At 42.4% G+C, this 21,237-nt stretch overlaps 1 protein-coding gene and 1 non-coding gene across 2 annotated transcripts in view; both read left to right on the top strand.

Moving 5' to 3' along the window:
- RYR3 (ryanodine receptor 3) overlaps nucleotides 1-21,237 on the top strand; it is a 691,732-nt gene that overhangs the window by 409,435 nt on the left and 261,060 nt on the right. The window contains exons 22-27 of the mRNA XM_060175180.1: nucleotides 5,077-5,180; nucleotides 7,498-7,581; nucleotides 10,756-10,915; nucleotides 12,901-13,048; nucleotides 13,561-13,766; nucleotides 14,875-15,049. Of these exons, the coding sequence (XP_060031163.1) occupies nucleotides 5,077-5,180; nucleotides 7,498-7,581; nucleotides 10,756-10,915; nucleotides 12,901-13,048; nucleotides 13,561-13,766; nucleotides 14,875-15,049 (877 nt within the window). The remainder of the gene's footprint in view (nucleotides 1-5,076; nucleotides 5,181-7,497; nucleotides 7,582-10,755; nucleotides 10,916-12,900; nucleotides 13,049-13,560; nucleotides 13,767-14,874; nucleotides 15,050-21,237) is intronic.
- LOC132533677 (U1 spliceosomal RNA) lies at nucleotides 20,285-20,448 on the top strand. The gene has a single exon (XR_009545527.1). It is a non-coding gene; the product is annotated as a U1 spliceosomal RNA (small nuclear RNA).

The following is a 21,237-nucleotide window of genomic DNA, read 5'->3' on the forward strand; positions in this document are numbered from 1 at the left end:
ATCAGTCAGGCAAGGACAAAAAAGTTGGAGTGGATTGCCTTGCTACCTTAAAGGGATCTTTGCCCCACAGACTCACACACCTGTAGACCGTATTGGACCAAACCTCTAGTGTAATGGTAAATACTAGTGAGACCAACAATCTTGCCTTTTATTTTTCTGATAGTAGGAGGGATGTATCATTGCCTCACTTTTTAAACATAATAGTTGTTGTATATTTTTATCACTTTCTGATCAGATTGAGGAAAATCCCTTTGATTACTTGTCTACTAAGGGTTTTTACTAAGGGGAGATCTTGGATTTTCTAAATATTTTTCTCTGTGTATATATGAAGATGCATTTTTATTTTCCCTTTTTTGTATCCATTGTAATTATTTTATTGTTATTGTTTAGGTTTTTGCTTTTTGGGTTTTTTTTTTTTTTTTTTTTTTTGCCTCCAGGGTAATCACTGGGGCTTGGTGCCTGCACTACAAATCCACTGCTCCTGGAGGATTTTTTATTTTACCCTTTTGTTGCCATTGTTGTTTATCATTGTTGGTATTATTATTGTTGTTGTTCTTGTTGGATAGGCCAGAGAGAAGTTGAGAGAGGAGAGGAAGACAGAGAGGGGGAGAGAAAGATAGACACCTGCAAACCTGCTTCACCACTTGTGAAGTGACCACCCTGCTGAAGTGACCTGGTTCCTAGGGGCCAGGGCTTGAACCAGGATCTTTAAGCAGGTCCTTGTGCTTCATGCTATGTGCACTTAACCCACTGTGATACTGCCCGACCCCGTTTAGTTTTTTTAACCTATACCTTTCCACTTTCAGTCTAGATTTATTTATTTTTTATCTATCTATTTATTTACTTACTTATTTAATAATGATCAACAAGACCATAGGATAAGAGGGATGCAATTCCTCACAATTCCCACAACCAGAGTTCTGTATCCCATCCCCTCCATTGGAAGTTCTCCTGTTCTTTATCCCTCTGGGGAGAGAATGTGAACAGAATATTCATTACAGAAGAAATACGAAGAAAAATTGCTCCTGGTCACTGATTGTCAGAGAAATGCAAATAAAGACAACAATGAGATACCACCTCACCCCTGTGAGAATGGCATACATCAGAAACGACAGCAGCAACACATGCTGGAGAGGCTGTGGGGACAAAGGAACCCACCTGCACTGCTGGTGGAAATGTAAATTGGTCTCTTTGGAGAGCAGTCTGGAGAACCCTCAACAAGGATTGAAATGGACCTTCCTTCTGACCCAGTAATTCCTCTCCTAGGGATATATCATAAGGAGTAAAGCACACCCTTCCAAAAATATGTGTGCACCTTTGTTCACAGCAGCACAATTCATACTAGCTAAAACCTGGAAACAACCCAGGTGCCCAACAACAGATGAATGGCTGAGAAAGTTGTGATTACACACACGCACACGCACACGCACACACACAATGAAATACTACTCAGCTATTAAGAATGATGAACCCACCTTCTCTGGCCCATCTTGGATGGAGCTAGAAGGAATTATGTTAAGTGAGATAAGTCAGAAAGACAAAGACGAGTATGGGATGATCCCACTCGTAAACAAGTTGAGGAAGAAGAACAGAAATGAAAAACTCAAAGCAGAATTTGACTGAGTTTGGAGTATGGCACCAAAGTAAGAATCTCTGGGTGGAGGGTGAAGGTAGATTTTCAGCTTCACTGTAGGGGGTAGGGGTAGGGACACAGATCTTTGGTGGTGGGAATGCTGTTATTTTCCCTTTTTAACCTGTTCACAGTGATTTACATTGTTGATTTGACTATTGACCTTGACTGTTGAACCTACCTTGCATTCCTGTTCCTAATTTATATTAAGCCCCACCCGGTCATGGCATACTAACCTCTTTTATATTGTTGGATGAAATTTGCAAGTTTTGCTTCTGCCTCAATTTTATTTTTACCTCTATATTCATGGTAGTTATTTATTTTTTATTTACCCCTTGTAATGTCTTTCTAATTTGTTGATGTAAAAAAAATGCTATAGCTTTATAGGATTGCTTGAGAAATAGTCTTTCTCCAATTTTCTAGAAGTTGTGTAGAATTGTTAATATTTATGACTTAAATATTTGATAGAATTTGCCAGTAAAGCCACCTACTCTTGGAACGTTTTTATAGGATGATTTTTTTTGCCTACCAGTTCCATTTCCTTGAATGATATAAAATATTCAGATTATCTGACCCTTCTTGATAGAGCTTTTGTAGTATGTGCTTCTGAGTAATTTGCATATTTCATCTAAGTTGTTAAATTTAGTGGAAAAAGACCCTAATATCATTCCCTGGAAAGCTGTTTAACCTGTTACCTTTTTTAGTTCCTCATATTGGAAATTTATGTTTGTGTACTCATTTTCCCCTGATCACTCTGAGTAGAAGTATAATGGTTGTGATCGTCTCTACTTTTTTTTTTTCTTTACCAGAGCACTGCTCAGCTTATGGTGGTACCCAGAATTGAACCTGAGACCTCGGAAACTCAGGCATTAAAGTTGATTGCATAACCATTATGCCACCTCACCGGCCCTCAACTTTTACTTGATTTTTGCTTTCCTCATTTCTATCTCATTTAATTTTGCTCTTATTGTCATTTTCTTTGTGTTGTTTGTTTGAAACTTAACTTGCTCGTTTTTCTAATGAATAGTTTCTCTTCTATTTCTGTTGCCATTTCTTTTAATTAATTAGATTTCTTTAAAGACCAGCATGAGAAAGAGAACTTTAGGGTCCAAACCACACTCTTTCTTTCTGCCTCCTGTCTAGTTTTCACTGTATTGGCAGCAGTCTTATTCAGTTCTCTGTCTCCTGCGCTCAGAGCATTGAGGAGATCAGCTGTGCACAGAGGAGCAGGAGTCTCTCTCCCATGTGACTCTCAGATACTGATTTCCTTCACTGAGTAAATAGTGAGTGTACCTCCCTAGCACCCCCTGCAGTACAGTCACATTCTCCTTCCTCTTTAGAGAAGATGGGTTTCTGCATGGGTGGTGAAGAGAGGCTGATTCATTGTTTTAAATAAGAATTTGTAAAATGCAGTTTTGTAGTGTCTAAGATTAATGGGCACTCAGACAAGTTTAAGGATCTGATCTCAGTAGAAAGCCTTCTTTCAGAGGGTGTAAATCAGCTGTTTTGTGATTTGTGTAAGGCCATGTTTAAAGGCAGAAGGATAGGTGAGTTCTGAAACTGCCTCTGACCCTGAAGCTCTCAAATCATGCACTTTCCGACTTGGTTTCTGAAAGGCTCCCTGCACTCTAACACATATATTTACACAGCTACCATGAAATAGTCTCCTCGTGGATGAACACCTCTCTGCTGTGTGCTCTCAGAGCTGACACACCTCCCCTGTAGAGAATGAATCACAATTGTAATTTCATAAGACTAAGGTGGTTTTGAGAATGCTTCCTGCCCCATTAGGCTGCTAACTTCACAAGGTATAGACCAGCCTGGGTGGTAATTGAACACCTAATGCCTAACTCAGCACCGACCACTAGTAGACCTTGAACAAATGTATGCTGAATGAATGAATTAGGTTAATGTCTGGGTCTGCACTGCCCAGGACACTCAAGAGCACTCATGGTGCTCATTTCAACCCACTCATCTGGACTGAAATGTGCTAAAAGTATAAAGTATACACCCAGATTTGAAAGACTAAGAATGAAGTACTACTATGAAGTACTAAAAAGACACATAATTTCTCACAGATACCAGGCAATAGTGCACCTAGTTAAGTATAGATTTTATCATGTGCAAGACTGCCGTTCCCCTCCTGCCTGGGGAAAACTTCACAAGTAGTAAAGCAACGCTACTGGTGTCTCCCTGTCTCTCTCTCTTTGTCTCTATCCCCTTTCCCTCTCAGTTGATCTATGTCCTATCAAAATAAGTAAACTTATTAGAAAGGTTTAAAAACCCATAATAATCTCTCACACTAATTATATATTTTTTTATTTTTTTAATATTTATTTTATTTATTTATTCCCTTTGTTGCCCTTGTTGTTTTATTGTTGTAGTTATTATTGTTGTTGTCATTGTTGGATAGGACAGAGAGAAATGGAGAGAGGAGGGGAAGACAGAGAGGAGGAGAGAAAGACAGACACCTGCAGACCTGCTTCACCGCCTGTGAAGTGACTCCCCTGCAGGTGGGGGGACAGGGCTCGAACCGGGATCCTTATGCCGGTCCTTGTGCTTTGCGCCACCTGCACTTAACCCACTGTGCTACAGCCCGACTCCCACTAATTATATTTTTTAAATGCTAACTATTGGAGTATGTTGCATTAAAATAGATTCTTGAAATGAATTTCAGCTGTTTCCTTTTGTCTTTTTATCGTGTAGAAATTTAAAGTTACAAATCTGTAACTGACTTCACATATAGATCTGGGTGTTCATATTCTGGAGAATGGTGCCATTCCACAGTATTGTAGTGCCATGAATTTTTGGATGGGCAGAAAAAAATGGCTACTGGATGTAAAATTTTCCTTGGGGAAATAATGTTTTGGGGCCAAGCAGTAGCACACACCAGGTTAAGTGCACATGGCACGAAGCACAAGGACTGGTGTAAGGATCCTGTTTTGAGCCCCCAGTGCCCCACTTGTGGGGGGGGTCACTTCACAGACAGTGAAGCAGGTCTTTAGGTGTTTATCTTTCTCTCCCCCTCTGTCTTCCCCTCCTTTCTCTATTTCTCTCTGTCCTATCCAACAACAATTACAACAGCAACAAAATGAAGAAAATGTCCTCCAGGAGCAGTGGATTCGTAGTGCAGGCACCAAGCCCCAGCAATAACTCTGGAAGAAAAAAAAAAGAGAGAGAGAAGAAGAAGAAGAAAAAAAAAAAAAAGAAAGAAAGAATGTTGTCAGTGCAGACACCTGACTGAGAACAAGTCCATCAGTAATTTGGGACTATGTGTACCATTTACTAGAGAGAAGATAGTCTATTTGCCTATCAGCAAAGAGCTGTCTTTGTTTTACCTGATATGAATAGCCTGGACCATGTTTCATAGTGTATTCTGTTTTGTTTTCCAGGGTAGTGCCAGCTGTCAAAACTTAAGTGATATCTTTTCTTATATCATCACCTAGGTACGGGATGACAACAAAAGACAGCACCCCTGCCTTGTGGAGTTTTCAAAGCTCCCTGAAACAGAGAAGAATTATAACCTACAAATGTCAACGGAAACCTTAAAGTGAGTGTTTAATTTGAGCTTGAACTAAACAGTGAGTGGGTGGTTTAATGCCTCAAAACGAAGCTGCAATGGTACACCTTGTGCCTAAAAAAAAGATGCATTCTGCTAAATTAGAGGGGATGGTGATTATTTGTGCCACAAAAGGATTTAATATAGTGAAATAAACACCCACCATTGTTACTTAATGTATATATCAATATCTCCTCCGAGGCTATTTGCTGTTTACTAGGAGCAGTGGAGGAAAGTAAGCAGGAAAATTTAATAGAAGAAACTTAGAATCAATGGTCTTAGTGCCTGCTGTAGCTCATGTTAAATTAAAACCTCCCCCCCCCCAAAAAAAAGGCATTTCTAAAAAAACAGTGGAAAATATGGTCTGATTGACTAACATTCTCCATGAAATCATCTCCTTGATTTCACACATAGGTAAAAGCCTAATCCTGACCTTCTTTTGAGCTCAAGTTATTATCTCCCATCCGGAATTCCTTCTGGGTTTGTAATTGTTCTCTCTGTGTTGCATTTCTCTGTTCTCTACTCTAAGTGCAGATATCTGAATGGTGAGGGCTTACTGACAGAGCATTGCTCCTTAGCAATGTCACATCTGATAGTCTCACATATGTGTTCTCTTCAATGACACTGGTACTTTTTAAAGGTGCTCCTTTAGAACCTTGTAGTGTCAATCACTACTCAAAGCACTGTACAGGATGTGCACAGGAAACACTTGCTGCCCTATGGATTCACTGGTAGACCATTCCTTGGACTAAGGGAATCAGGATACAATCCCAATGCAAGTTTGTAAATTAAAATATTTCTTCAGTGGGGGCTATTTCAAGCATATTAGTGAAACTTGAAAGTAAAAAGAGGAGCAGGAAGAGAAACAAAACAGAACAAAAAATACAAATGCATGACATAGTCCTATAGAGTTTAAGGGATTCCAACTGATTTTCTTACATTGTCAAGAGATTATTTATAAAACCGATGTAAAACTCCCACAATATCTTAACCTAAAACTGCTTTGCAAATAATGTCTACTAATTCTTTTTTAAAAAGCTGTATCTATATTCTACACTTTCTATCATCTAAATTAAAAGGTGGCAAGCTATGGCCTATAACTCACTCTGGCCAGTCACCTTTTTATATAAGTAAAACTTTCATTATAGTGAAGTGGGAGTTGTGCAGTGGTAGAATTCTGAACTTACAAGCATGAAGTCCCAGACTCAATCCCCAACACTGCATATACCAGAGTACTGCTCCAGTTGGTTCTCACTCTCTCAATAAATAAATAAAATATGTTTTTTTTGTTTTGTTTTGTTTTGTTTTGTTTTTTCCTCCTCCAGGGTTATTGCTGGGCTCGGTGCCTGCACCATGAATCCACCGCTCCTGGAGGCCATTTTTTTTTCCCCTTTTGTTGCCCTTGTTGTAGCTTCGTTGTGGTTATTATTATTGCCCTTGTTGATGCAATTCGTTGTTGGATAGGACAGGGAGAAATGGAGAGAGGAGGGGAAGACAGAGAAGGGGAGAGAAAGATAGACACCTGCAGACCTGCTTCACCGCCTGTGAAGCGACTCCCCTGCAGGTGGGGAGCCGGGGGCTCGAACCGGGATCCTTACGCTGGTCCCTGCGCTTTGCGCCACATGCGCTTAACCCACTGCGCCACCGCCCGACCCCCAAAATATGTTTTAATATTATATTGTACCCAGACTAGGGTTGCATATTGCCTGGTTGCTTTTGTTCTGTTATCACAGTGTTGAGTACCCTCAGGTATCATTTATCAATAGGGATACCTTCAGAGAAAAAGGGTCATTAGGCAATTTCACTGCTGGATAAAACCAGTATTACCATATTTTGTGTCTCTGATAACACAATTTCCTCCTTATGCTTGCTTTGACTAGATGTTGCCTTTCTCATCATGGTCCCCAGTGGGTTTTGTACACTTAGGTGCCATGACGAGAAAGGCAACATCTAGTCAAAGCAAGCATAAGAAAGAAATTGTGTTATCAGAGACACAAAATATGAGATTACTGCTATATAGTATCACCATGGCTGTGTCTTCTCCAGGCAAGAAGAATTTGAGACTCGCCATCTTATATGGAGTTCACCACTGACCAAAATGGTGCTGTGCTTGTATGACCACAGTTGTAATACAGACATATGACCCATAATTTCTAGAATTCTGTCTGTCTCTTTACATAAGAAGCTTGGTGGCCACTCATCTAAGTGAAAGGCTTTTATTTTCTCTATCAGTTGGTGTACAGGCGAGGGTTCCTGCTTTCCTGTATCTTGCTGTTGACCCTGGTCTTCTTCCTCTGTTGTATCACAGAACCCTCCTGGCTCTCGGGTGCCACATTGCCCATGTAAATTCAGCTGCTGAAGAGGAGCTCAAGAAGGTCAAACTTCCCAAAAAGTAGGTGTTCTTTTTATGATGCAGGACTGTAAGGCTCCAGCCTGAATGTTTTAATGGGGAGAACAGAGTGCCAGTGCACAGAGGCAGCTGCTCAGATTGGCTCCTGCCATTACTCAGCATGGAAAACCCCAGACAGAAGTTTGCTACAGTGCCATGTTTCCAGGACCTCCTGCTCTGATCACCACAGCTGTTTGTTTCGACTCAAGAGGTGCCACACTCTCAGATTCACTGTCTGCTCTATAAAGAGGAGAGTCAGGGAGCCTGGCAGTGGCACACCTGGTTAAGCACAAGGACCCGTGCAAGGATCTGGGTTCAAGTCCCCACTCCCCACTTACAAGGGGGACACTTCACAAATGGTGAAGCAGATCTGCAGGTGTCTGTCTGTCTCTCTCCCTCTCCATCTTCCCCACCCTCTCAATTTCTCTTGTCCTATCCAGTAAAATGGAAAAAAAATTAGCTATCAAGAGCAGTGGGTTTGTAGTAAAGGCACTAAGCCCCAGTAATAACTCTGGAGGTAAGAGAGAAAAGGAGGGAGAAGGAGAAGGATGAGAAGGAAAAGGAAAGAGAAGAGAGGTGCAAATAAAGAGAGAAATAAAGAGGATGGTTAGCAGAGGAGCTTGAAAATGTCTGGTAGCCCCTGCAAAGATTCACCTTTCTAGCATCAATCCAACCTTCACACATTCTTCATGGGAAACAGGCATCTCTGCACAGATTGTTTGGACCCTTAACTCCACATGTCCTGCTCTCCCACTCACACAAAATACTCATGCAGAGTTGCATGTGGCTCTCACACTCATGCTGGATCCTGGGTGCACCCTGCAGCTAGTAGACTGACTCCTCACTTATGCCAGCCATGCTGTTTATCCATTCAGACAGGTGTGGCCAACTTTAACACAATCGTCTTCTTCCCCTTCCACCCCATTGTGCCCCCAGGCTACCAAACTCTACTCTCAGGCAATGCTTGGTGCTAAAAGCAGCATCTCTTGAGAGGTGGCAACTGGAGGGGCAGCTGGGGACTGAGTTGCTAGCATCAGTAGTCCACAGTTGATGTGTGTTGACTCAGTACAAAATCAGGCATCCCAGGAAGGTGGACAGAGGCCATATCTGATGCCTATAAACCCCACTCAGAAGTTCCTGGGAAGAGTGAATCCTGGGCTACAGGTCTCACATTTAGGTTCCTGCACAGCTCACACTCTCACATGGCAGTGGCTAGATGTTCCCTGCCCCCTTCTCTGACATTCTGCATCTACAGGGATTTCTGTCCTCCAACTTCACATGGTATGTCAAGTTATCTGTTAAATTGTAGTCACTTGAGCCCGTGACTCCTGATCCAGATAGCTAACCACAGGGATTACTTCAAAATTCACACATTCTCTGATGTCAGGTCTTTTTTTTTTTTCTTTTTCTTTCCTATCCTCACAATAAATGCTGAGAGATTATTCTCCATAGATTTATAAGAAACCATTTGACTTGAGGTCTTATCCTTGCCTATTTGGTCAGAACCCTTTTTTGTGTTTGCAAAAGTGAATAAAAGAATGTCTGATAATGATTCAACACTCTGAATAGACATCCATTTGCAGGGTCTGTGATATAGGTGTCCTTACAAATACAGATGGATTTGCATTTCCCACTCACATCCTGTTTCATTCAAATTCATGACAGAGATTAATAAATGAGTGGCAGATCTGGGACTTTGTGGACTTGAAATAGTAGTGACCTCTCACTTCTTCCCAAAGGTAGAACTTATAGCTTTTATTATTATTATTATTTATAATTGGAAGCATTGACAAAACCATATGATAAGAGGGGTACAACTCCACACAGTTCCCACCACCAGATATCCATATCCTATCCCCTCCCCTGATAGCTTTCCCATTCTCTATCCCTCTGGGAGCATGGACCCAGGGTCGTTGAGGGTTGCAGAAGGTAGAAGGTCTGGCTTCTGTAATTGCTTCCCCGCTGAACATGGGCATTGACTGGTTGATCCATACTCCCAGTCTGTCTCTCTCTTTCCCTAGTAGGTTGGGGTTCTGGGGAAGCAGAGCTCCAGGACACATGGGTGGGGTTGTCTGTCCAGGGAAGTCTGGTCGGCATCATGCTAGCCTCTAGAACCTGGTGGCTGAAAAGAGAGTTAGCATACAAAGCCAAATAAATTGTTGAACAATCATGAATTTAAAGGCTGGAATAGTGCAGATGAAGTATTGGAGGGGTCCTCCATTTTGTAGATAGCTAGTAGGCATATTTTAGTTATATTCCAAAGGGCCTGTGGCTATACTAGTGTTTTTTTTGTTTGTTTTTTTTTTCCCTGAGCCTGAAATCTGATATGCAGGTGGATCCAAGTTATTGTCTGGGGAAATGATGTCATGGCTGGAAAAGGAACAGAAAGCTGCATCAGGGAAGAGAGTAGCTCGCTAATATGGGAAAGGGGTATAAATATTGTTGACTGTAAACCCCATGGATTTGATTTGGTTTGGGGCCCATATTCAGCTTAGGAGCCTACATGACCTCTGCATCCCTGTAGATCTGAGCTCACATTCTGTGGTCATGAGTAGGAACATTCTAAGTTGCCCCAATATTGACCCATCTTCCTCAGGTGTAGCATAGAGTATATTGTCCATCAAGGGTGAGGGTGGATGTTTGGCTTTCTGGGGTGGTGGGGAGGTGGGCGGGTGGATGGGACACAGTTTTTTGGTGGTAGGAGTGGTGTTTATGTACACTCCTATTAATTTGTAGTCATATAAATCACTAATTAATATGAGGGTGGAAAATTGTATGTTTCAGACTTTTTAAAGCACAGACTGAGTCTTTGTCTTTGATATGTTGACTCTCTTAAAAGCCTAGACCAGGGAGAACAGAAGCAACCAATGGCACAGCTATATACAAATAATGTCAAAGGACATAAATTATGGTGATGTTGTGTATGATACAACAAATCCTAACAAAGGGATTTTTCAAAGTTAACTCAATGTGATTATAGCAATAACTGTCTATTGTCTTCTTAACTGTAAGACAGCAGGAACCTCCCACTTCCTCTATAGAGCCTATATTTACCCCAGTCCTGAACCTATAGCTATTTTTATAGTATCCTTAATATGTGCTATTGAGCCAAAATCTAGAATGAGGGAACTCATATGAATCTGACATGTAAGTATTTCTGTTTTTATTTACTTGTAGCTACATGATGTCCAATGGCTATAAGCCAGCCCCATTGGACTTATCTGATGTGAAGCTTCTGCCGCCTCAAGAAGTTTTAGTGGATAAGCTTGCAGAAAATGCACATAATGTCTGGGCAAAAGACAGAATCAAACAAGGATGGACCTACGGCATTCAACAGGTAAAGCATGTGAGGTCAGGCCTGCTAAAAACAGAGGATGTGTGGCCATCCATCAAAATGTCACTTTGCTTTTGAGCTGTTAGATTAAAAAGTGGAGGATGCCCTTACCCTCTCGCCTGCATGCCTCAGCACTTTCATTATTGCCAGAATCATCAGGCTGGACAGAATTTGCAGTGGTCACATTGACATTAGCTCCAGGCCTGATTTTAGTTCTGCATAAATTGAGTATGCCTTGCCTGGTTCACTGGTGACCATGCCACACCATGCACTTACTATGTCTTTTCTTCTTTCTTGTCTTGTGTTTCTTCTTGCAAGAGAGCTGCACCAACATGTCACTCTCCAAGGCAGTGTTAGGCTCCACAAGTCACACAAGTCAGTGTCACAACCCAACAGTCTTTCTGGGATTGTTCCAAGTGTCTGCCATGGGCAGGGGTGGGGAAAAATGTTAGCAGGGCAGAGAGGTAGATCAGCCAACCTGGAAGTTCTGTGCACTCTTATTTGAGTCTCATCAGGCTAGATTCTCTGGCCCTAAGCAGGAAGCAACTTAAGAGCCAAGACACAGTAAGAAACTAGGAATTGTGGGTCAGCAAAATTGCTCATTGGGATAGTGTGCTGTTTTGCCATGTGCACAGCCCAAGTTGGAGCCTGGCTCCCACCTCATTTCAGGAAGCTTCAGTGTTCGTTCTCTCTCTCTCTCTCTCTCTCTCTCCCTCCCTCCCTCCCTCCCTCCCTCTCTCTCCCTCTCTCTCCCTCTCCATCTATCTCTCTCCCCCTCTCCATCTTTCCCTCTCTCCCTTTTCCCTTCACTCTCACTCTCCCTCCTTCCCTCTCCTCCTCTGTGTGTGTGTGCGTGTGCGTGTGTGTGTGTCTATCATTATAAAAAGGAAAAAGGGAAGAAAATTTTAAAAAATAGGAGTTTAGATGCAAGGGTCAGCCTCCAAATCATCTGGCACACCACCTTGAAGTGCTTCCCTACCTTGGTAGGTGCTGCTGTTTACTGAGGCAGAAGTTCAAGGGTAGCCAGGTACACAGATGTTCATTCATACCTGAATCTCCAAACCTACACAGTCTAAAAACTGAACACAGTGTTGAAAGCCATGGCTGGAAGAGGTGTGCAGATTCTAAAAAACAAAAAGCAGCCTGTCATACATGCTTGCTTGTGATGACTTGTCACAGTCGTCTTGACTTGACTGTTTTATTGCCCCCTCCCCAAGGAACTGAGCAGAGCTATAATATAAGCATGTGCCTGCCACAAGGAAATGACCCGATGTGGCTCTGTCATCCTTTGTGATGTCTCTCTGTGCTAGGTCCCTGTTAGAATCAGAGGATGTTGTGAGGAGGCTATAACAGTTTAATCATGGCATGGTCTTCCATATGGGAGTAGTTACACAAACCCTCTCTGCTTTGCCTTAGAAATGGTGGTTTCTGCCAGTCATTTTGTTCACTGGTTGGCATTATTAAAATGTGTTTTCAATGCTAGTGTTGAATATTAGTAAGATTTTTCCACTTATACTTCATTAATCCTGAGTAGAAATGACAAGTGCATCCATTGCTAAATGTCAAAGCACTGGAGAAGAGTTATGAGACAGACTTGCTAGTATAATAAAGTGAGTGATGGGAAGAGGTAACTGTGAACCCAGTAAGCACACACATTACAGTGCTCAAGGACCCAGGTTCAGCCCACCAGCCCTCACTTGCAGGGGCAAAGCTTCATAAGCAGTAAAGCAGTGCTGCAGATGTCTTTCCTTTCTCTCTCTCTCTCTCTCTCTCTCTCTCTCCCTTTGCAAAGATAAAGGGGAAAATGGCCACTGGGAAGAGTAGAGACATGGAGGCATCAAGCCCCAGCTCACAATTAATTAATTAATATATATTTTAATAAAAATGGTATAAGAAAGCCAGAGCCATTACTGGGTATGCATGAGCGGGACAAGTCATTTGTAAGATAGAAGTGTGTTTTCTTAGATCCTTTCTCTGACTCCACACAGGATCTAAAGAACAAAAGGAATCCCCGTCTCGTTCCATATATGTTACTGGATGAACGGACCAAGAAGTCAAACAGGGACAGTCTACGCGAAGCTGTTCGGACATTCGTTGGTTATGGGTATACCGTTGAACCATCGGACCAAGAACTAGGTAATAAGTTGATATTGTTCATTCCAGCCCCAGCTGACTAAAAAGGTTTTCAGTTGTTAGAACTCATAAAGAAGTCATTGCCATCTCAGGAGGACACCTTAGGTCATTAGGGCAATATTACAAATGTGAATGGAGAGATTTGGAGTAAGACAAGCCTGGGCTCAAGTCGTTGTTCTCCTAAGTTGATTGAGCTTGTGACCCTGATTAAGGGATTTCACTTCTAAGTCGTGGTTTCCTCATCTATAAAATGTACACAGTATTACTGGCCTTGTATGCATGGTGTGAGGAAATACTGAGATAGAATCTCTAGGGCCTGCCCCAGAGTGTTTATATTTTTATTGTGTGATAACAGTGATGTTTGTGAACAGAATACTTAGCTGGGTAACAGCAGAGTGATCATCCCTGAGTCTTTGTTGTCAAATTCTCTTGTGCAGTGCCACCTGACCATTAAAGATGTGTGTTCACTTTCTCTTTCCCGTGCTGCCCCCACCTCCCTTTCCTCCTCACAATAGCTGACCCAACTGTGGAGAAAGTCAGCATAGACAAGATTCGATTTTTCCGGGTGGAGCGTTCCTATGCAGTGAGATCGGGAAAGTGGTACTTTGAATTTGAGGTGGTGACTGGAGGCGACATGCGTGTGGGCTGGGCCAGGCCAGGCTGTCGGCCTGACATTGAACTGGGAGCTGACGACCAAGCCTTTGTGTTCGAAGGCAGCAGGGTGAGTCTGTAGAGTGCCCCCACATCCTCAACCTAAGTTCTTCTTCCCCCAACCTTTTCTAGAGAGTAGGAAGCACTGAGAAGCTACACCTCTGGCTTCAGAAGTTAGTGACCACCACCAGTGGCTAATTTGAACCCTGGAATGGTTATTACCTGGAGATTGGCACATTGCTCCTTTCTCTGGTGTAAGGAAGGGCTGTATGCCCACATGATTTCTGCAGTCACCTCATTATCTGCTTTTGTGCTCAGATTCCATTGCCTGCACAGCAGAGGGGTTCACACAGTTCTATGGAGCTAGCATATGAGGAGATACTACCACCTACCTCTAGAGGGAACCCTGCATGTTGCAGTAGCTGGCTGGGACTTGGGAGACTGGGCCACCATCAGCTAAGTTTCATAGTTCTATGAGACAGACCTTTCCTCCCTGTGAGTTGTCCTTGTTGCAGAGATCAGTGTCTTATAGAAACTATTGGGGGGAGTCGGGCTGTAGAGCAGAGGGTTAAGCGCAGGTGGCGCAAAGCACAAGGACCGGCATAAGGATCCCGGTTCGAGCCCCGGCTCCCCACCTGCAGGGGAGTTGCTTCACAGGCGGTGAAGCAGGTCTGCAGGTGTCTATCTTTCTCTCCTCCTCTCTGTCTTCCCCTCCTCTCTCCATTTCTCTCAGTCCTATCCAACAATGACAACAACAATAATAACTACAACAATAAAACAACAAGGGCAACAAAGGGAATAAATAAATAAAATAAATATTTAAAAAAAAGAAACTATTGGGGCCGGGTGGTGGTGCACCTGGTGGAGCACACGTTACAGTGCACAAGGACCCGGGATCAAGCACTGGTCCCCACCTGCAGGGGGAAAGCTTTGATAGTGGTGAAACAGGACTGCAGGTGTCTCTCAGTCTCTCTCCCTCTCTCTCCCTCTCTCTCCCTCTCTCCCCCTCTCTCCCCCTGCCCTCTCAATTTCTGCCTGTGTCTATCCAATAAAGTTTTTTTTTTAAGTAGAAGACAAAAGAAACTACTACAAGCTAGAAAGCAACTACTCTTATAGTCATGTCTTGACCTTCCAGGAGGCTGCTGCAGCCTCCATTTCAATAAGGGCTTGTTACCTAGGGTCAGCGTTGGCATCAAGGAAGTGGCTACTTTGGACGGACCTGGCACCCAGGAGATGTGGTTGGATGTATGATTAACCTGGATGATGCATCTATGATCTTCACACTGAATGGTGAGCTGCTGATCACCAACAAAGGCTCTGAACTTGCTTTTGCTGACTACGAGATTGAGAACGGTATGTTTGCCCACTCCCCACCATCACTGTTTTATGAGTTGAAAAGAAATCTGGGAAGAACTGGGTGAACTCTCTTACCTCTTTACTTAAGACACTCTACGTTTTGCAGATTTGAAACCCTGGTGGTTATTAGATACCTTGCAAAGAAAAGAAAAGAAAGAAAGAAAGAAAGAAAGAAAGAAAGAAAGAAAGAAAGAAAGAAAGAAAGGAAGAAAGAAAGGAAGAAAGGAAGAAAGAAAGAAAGAAAGGAAGGAAGGAAGGAAGGAAGGAAGGAAGGAAGGAAGGGAAAAGAAATCCTGGTGGTAAAAACTAGCCCTTATGGCTTAATTTTTGAAGAATCAAATTAAAAAAACAAATAAAACTGATCATTGGTTCTTGTAGTATAAATTAAAGTTCTCAGCTTCAAGATATATTAACCAGATACTCTTAATTCCCTGTGCTATGCCTTAGCAGGCTAAGGCTTTCCAACATTACAGAGGAATTGCTCTCCTTGCGTATGGACTAATGCCCCTGGGAGGAGAAAAGAAGTCAGTGAATTGGAGAATTCTCTTTTGATGCTGCTTTGAGCTGTCAGTCTACATGTTTGTGTAATTGAGCTCAATGTTTTGAGAACCACTGAAACACGCACATTTGCTTCAACTTCCTCCTTGAATCAAATATACTTGATTTTGAAATTCGAACATGCTGTAAAACCCAAGGCATGGTTGCACATGTTAATGGTTGTGAGTAGACCAAAGTCAGGGCAGTGCTTCCAGCTACACAAGGGAGAAATTGGTGGTGCTTGTGTCCTGGCTTTGTGACTACACTGCAGACATGAGGAGACTGGCAGGAGACTTAGTCCTGTCTGTAAGGTTCCCAGAGAATCTTGGCTTAATGTCTCTGAGCTTCTTTCTCTTCATCTTTGCCAGAGAAAGGGAGGATAGTTTGCATAAGGGACCACATCCTTCCAGGTATCAAAGTTTATGGCACTGACTTAAAACACGTCACACACACATACCCTCTACTGTGTGCAGCCCCACTCTGTGCTCTGCACTGCAGATAGGGAGTAGGCAGGGTGAGGGTGAGGAAAAGATCCTAGTTGCTTAGGTGACGTGGCCTCTCTGACTGCCTCTGCCCTTTTCCACCCACGACTTTGTGAGTTGACTTTCTTTTGTGTACCATTCCTCTCCACAGATTAGGGCTCCTAAGAGCTCTAAATTCCCAAGGCCTTTCAAAGAGTAAATGTCCCTACCTAGTAGGCTTTAAAAGTTTTTAAAAGACTGGATAGACAAAGGCAGTAGAAGTAAAATTCTGGAGTAGTAGAAATAGTCTCTGTATAGGGCCTATTGCATCACCTCCCAGACCACATCTATATACAGAATATGTTTAGATTTCTAAATCACTTTTACAGAATTTACAAACCATGAATACCCAAATGCTTCTGAAAAGAGCTTTAGACATTTCCTAAGGGTCACATATACTGGGAGATGGAAAAGTTTCACATCAGTGTGTGTGTACCTGGAAAGACAGGCTGTCTAAAGGCATGTAGCACTATAGTGACTTTGGCAAAGGTATAATATGAACATTTTAAAGAATTATTTTGGGCTGGGAAGGTAGCATAATGATTATGCAAACAGACTCTCATGCTTGAGGCTCCAAAGTCCCAGGTTCAGTCTCCTGCACCACCATAAATAAGAGTTGAGTAGTGCTCTGGTAAAAAAAAAAAAAAAAAAAAAGAGGAGGAAGAAAACATGACTTTTCTAACAATCTAATGTAGGGAGGAAATAAGTATCCTGTCTGTTATGCAAAGTTATAGGAACCTTGTAAAGTCCAGGGCCTTGCTACTCATAGTGTGATCCCCTTGGGAATATTAATTCTCAAGGCCCATATCAGACACTTCTGTTCAGAAGTTTCAGTTTAGTCAAGATTAACTGTCCATGTGTCCATAGGGCATTTGAGAAGCAGTGACCTGATGCATTTTCAAGTACAAGAAGTTACATTATTAAGGAAGCCATATTCTGCTTATAAACAAGTTGATAGCATGACAAAATACCTGATAATGCAGTGCAGTAGATTATAAATAGCAAGTGAATAATAAAAGAATGAATGGTTTATAGGAATTGATGTAAAACTGAGTGTAATATAGAGAATATGAAATGTCTACTGCTAAAGAGAAGGGTAGTCCCTTGTGGAATGTAGCTAAAATGATAACATAAGTCTACATAGCTAAAGAGGGACCCATGGCTTGGATTTATTAAATGATTTTTAGGAGAAAGTGATTCTGTTTTGAAGATTGGTGTAAAGAATCTCTAGAAAATGAAGCTGAAATGGTAGATAAAATCCCAAGACTCAGTCTTTTCATTCAAAAAACTTCTGTTCACTAATCTGGGCAAACCGTCCCTGAACTTCACTCTCTAAGAACTGTATGATGATAATAACATACAAGACAGTTGTTGGCACATGAGTGTATGAGGAAACTGTTATATGCTTTGAGAAGAAGAAGAGGGATGTCTTAAGATAAAACTGCTTCTAAAGTTCATCTGTGTTGTAATGAGAGATTCCTCCTAGACCCTTTGTATACATTGATATACACTGATGTCTGGAACAACATCTATTATTAGAAGCTGATTTATAAGAGAATGTTGCTGTGTTATGTTCACACATCATAATCGTAGTACTGCCACACAGTTCAGTGACATAGAGACAGGATACTTGGAAGACTCTCAGTTCTGTGGTGACTCAGAAGTCACTAGAAGGGCAGTTGCCATTCTTGATAACAGTAGCCCAGGGGCCTGGAATAACCATCTAGCATCTTAGTGTTCTGTGCATAAAATGAAAAGAAGCAACAATTCTTGCTTTGAACTGTTAGTGAAAGCATCTACTACAAATAAAACATCTTGTGTATTATAGCTCCCAAGGAAGCAAACTCTTGTACATTTGTGTTCTGACTGCCAGCATACAGCCTCGATGAAGCCATTACCCTAATGCCTGTTGCATTGGGGTAATGACCAATTGCAATGCCTGTTTCCATCTGTCCCTATGCCTCTAAGGAACAAATACTCTTGTTAGTCTAGCTCCTACATTGCAATTCACTGCTGTTTCCTTCCTGGGTGATTTCTGTGTTGTTGCCTCTATTCTCTTCTGTATTGTAGATGTTATACTCTTAGCTGCCTCACTAGAATTCTTTTTAAGGTTTTATTGAGGAAGTAATAATGTACAGGAAAGTTGTTGGCATATGAGTACAATTTATCTCCCTGTGATAGGTGTCTACGTATCACCTGCTTAAGTTCTCCTCTACCGTCATGCACTGGCTCTCCAATATTATCTCAGCTTTTTGCCTTTCTCTCTCACCCTAGAGTTTTCTGCAGCAAATAATATCTAGATCAAGTTGATGAAACTTGTGTTTTTCCTTCCCCTCCTCATTTGTCAAGTCTCACCAATGAGTGGGAGTATTGGTTATGTGTCCCTCTCCTTCTGGCTTATCTCACTTAGCATGATTGCCTTGCATCACATCCAAGATATAGAAAAGGAAATTTCATTTTTTCTTAAAGCTGAGTTGTATTCCAGTTCTTCCAGATATCATTCCTTACTCTGCTCTCTGGCCTGAGCCATCACTGCTCTCAGTATCTTTCTGAAGCTTTTGAACTTCTCCGGTGACATCTTTACCAATATTTTCTTTGGTTCCATTACAAGGAAAGCAGGCAAGCAGGCAAGATAGCCCAGCTAGTTAGTGCGCCTGTCTTGTCATACGTAAAACCCAGTGGTGCTGTGGTATCTTTCCCTCTCCCCATCTTCTTCTCTATTTCTGTCTCTTCCTATATGAAAAAGTTGGCCTGGAGCTGTAAAGTTTTAGAAACGACTGAAAAAGAAAAAAGAAAAAAAAAGAAAGAAAAAGGAAAGAAAGGGGAGTCAGACTGTAGCGCAGCGGGTTAAGCGCAGGTGGCGCAAAGCACAAGGACCGGCATAAGGATCCCGGTTCGAACCCTGGCTCCCCACCTGCAGGGGAGTCGCTTCACAGGCGGTGAAGCAGGTCTGCAGGTGTCTGTCTTTCTCTCCTCCTCTCTGTCTTCCCCTCCTCTCTCCATTTCTCTCTGTCCTGTCCAACAACGATGACAACAATAAAACAACAAGGGCAACAAAAGGGAATAAATAAATAAAATAAATATTTAAAACAAAACAAAAAACATTAAAAAAAAAAAAAAAAAGAAAAAGGAAAGAAAGATAAAATTCTGAATGCCTCCAAGGTCTGAGGATATGATGCCAAGGAGAGGCTCTCTTGCCTGACTGCTGTACCGCCTCCATGCCAGGCTCTCCCCAGGCTTTTTCCCCTGAGACTTCTGCTCTGTAGCTTTGGGGTCTGCAGGAATAGCTTCAGGGCTAGTCCTGTGACAGCCCCCATCCCACTCTGCTGGCAGTCTACCACAGGCTGCAGATGAGACTCACTTACAGAAAGTGCAGCTAGCATCTGCGTGAAAATACATTGGTGCCAGGGGCCCTCTGTCATCCTTCCTCCAGATGGGCGTTGCACTTCAGAGAGCCTCTATGAGGGGGTGTTCTGATTTCCTGGTTTTTCACCAGACTTTGAGTATCTCAGTGGTGTCCTGAACCCTCATCTTCATGAGGCTTAGCTGGAACTGAAAAAAGAACATATGAAATGAGCTGCTGGCATGAAGGTCTGGGAACACCCCCTCTCTCCTCACCCAGGAATGGTCTGGAAGTTACCAACCCACCTCCCCAAGAACTTGGCTTTGTCACTACTAGTCACAGATTGTTCTCATGCCTTGCCTCCATTTAATGAGGATTAGAGGTGATCTTTGCTTTGGTTTTTCTAAAGACTGGTTTCTTTCCAAGCTCCTAGATTTCAGAGCATGGCCCTTCAGGCTGTCCCCTTTGCTACTCACAGAATAAGTGTGAGACCTAATATGAAGTTTTTCAAAACCTGGGGCTCCTCTGGGAGTGACATGTGGGAGGCTTTGCTTCTCCTTTCAGGAAGAAGAATCCTGGGCCCATCTTAATTCAGGATAATACCACTTGCACATTTTTTTTTCTGCTCTGTTCTTCAAAGATGTCATTACGTCTGAGACTGCAGAGGTCCCAGGTTCAATTCCCTGCACTACTGAAGACCAGAGTTGAGTGATGCTGTGATCTTTCTCACTTGTATTCTCCTTGCCCACCAGAGATTTTGCTGGGACTTCATTTCTATTTGGTTCTACTACTCCTAGTAGACTGTTTTTAAAGATAAAGAGTGAAGGGGAGATGCTTACCTGGCAGGGGAGATACCATGATCACGAAGGTGGTTTTCCCAGGGCGAGGCTTATCCATTGCACTCCGGATGTGCTGACCCCTGCGATTTCCCCAAATGTGGGAAACTTGACTGCATAATTTGTGGTAGTGGGGGACTGCGTTCATACTCTTCCATGTATAAAAAAATAAAAAATAATAAAAAAAAATTTAAAGACAGTGAATGGGGAGGAGGAAAAACACCACGGCTCTGCCCCACCACTCATTAAACTTCTCCCTTGCTTAGTGCTCCCTATGGTGGCACTAAGCATAGTGCCACTAAGCACTAGGCTTGAGCAGAGATCCTCACACATGGTGAAGTGTGAGCTCTACAGGATGAGCTATTTCCCAGTAGACCCTCACATTTTTTTTTTAACATGGTGCAGGCACCTCATATGTGTGCATTAACACTGCCTCTGACACTCTATCCATTCTTTATTTTAGAGACGGAGCAAGTCTCCCTTTCTCTCTATCATAGAAATATATAAATCCTTTTACAAATCATTGGAAGGAAATGATGCCCTCGTGTAGCTGCATCTATTAGCCTGCATGCAGGAGGAGGAGTTTGCTTCCCCATTATTATTTCTTTCCTTTTTAAAAAAAACTTATTTTTCTGTCTTTGTTTCTCCAGTCTCCTGAAGCTATGATGAATTGGGCTGCCTACAAAGTACAAATCTTGATTGGGAGCCAGTGCTCACAGCAGTGCCACTGCCCTTGCCACGTAGAGCTCTCTCTCCAGGTCAGCTCCAGAGAGCCCTGAGGCTACATACAACAGGTCACCTTCTTCTTCTTTAGGGGCCTGGGGTGCTTGTGGCCATGGTTCTCTAGTTGCTTGATCTAGAGACACCTATAGGACACCTATGGCAATCAAAAGTAGAGGAAGAATTAGTTACCAGCAAGTTACGGTAGTTAAGAATTAAAAGGCAGCT

The sequence above is a fragment of the Erinaceus europaeus genome, chromosome 16 (genome assembly GCF_950295315.1).
Source record: "Erinaceus europaeus chromosome 16, mEriEur2.1, whole genome shotgun sequence".
In the NCBI taxonomy this organism is placed as follows: domain Eukaryota; kingdom Metazoa; phylum Chordata; class Mammalia; order Eulipotyphla; family Erinaceidae; genus Erinaceus; species Erinaceus europaeus.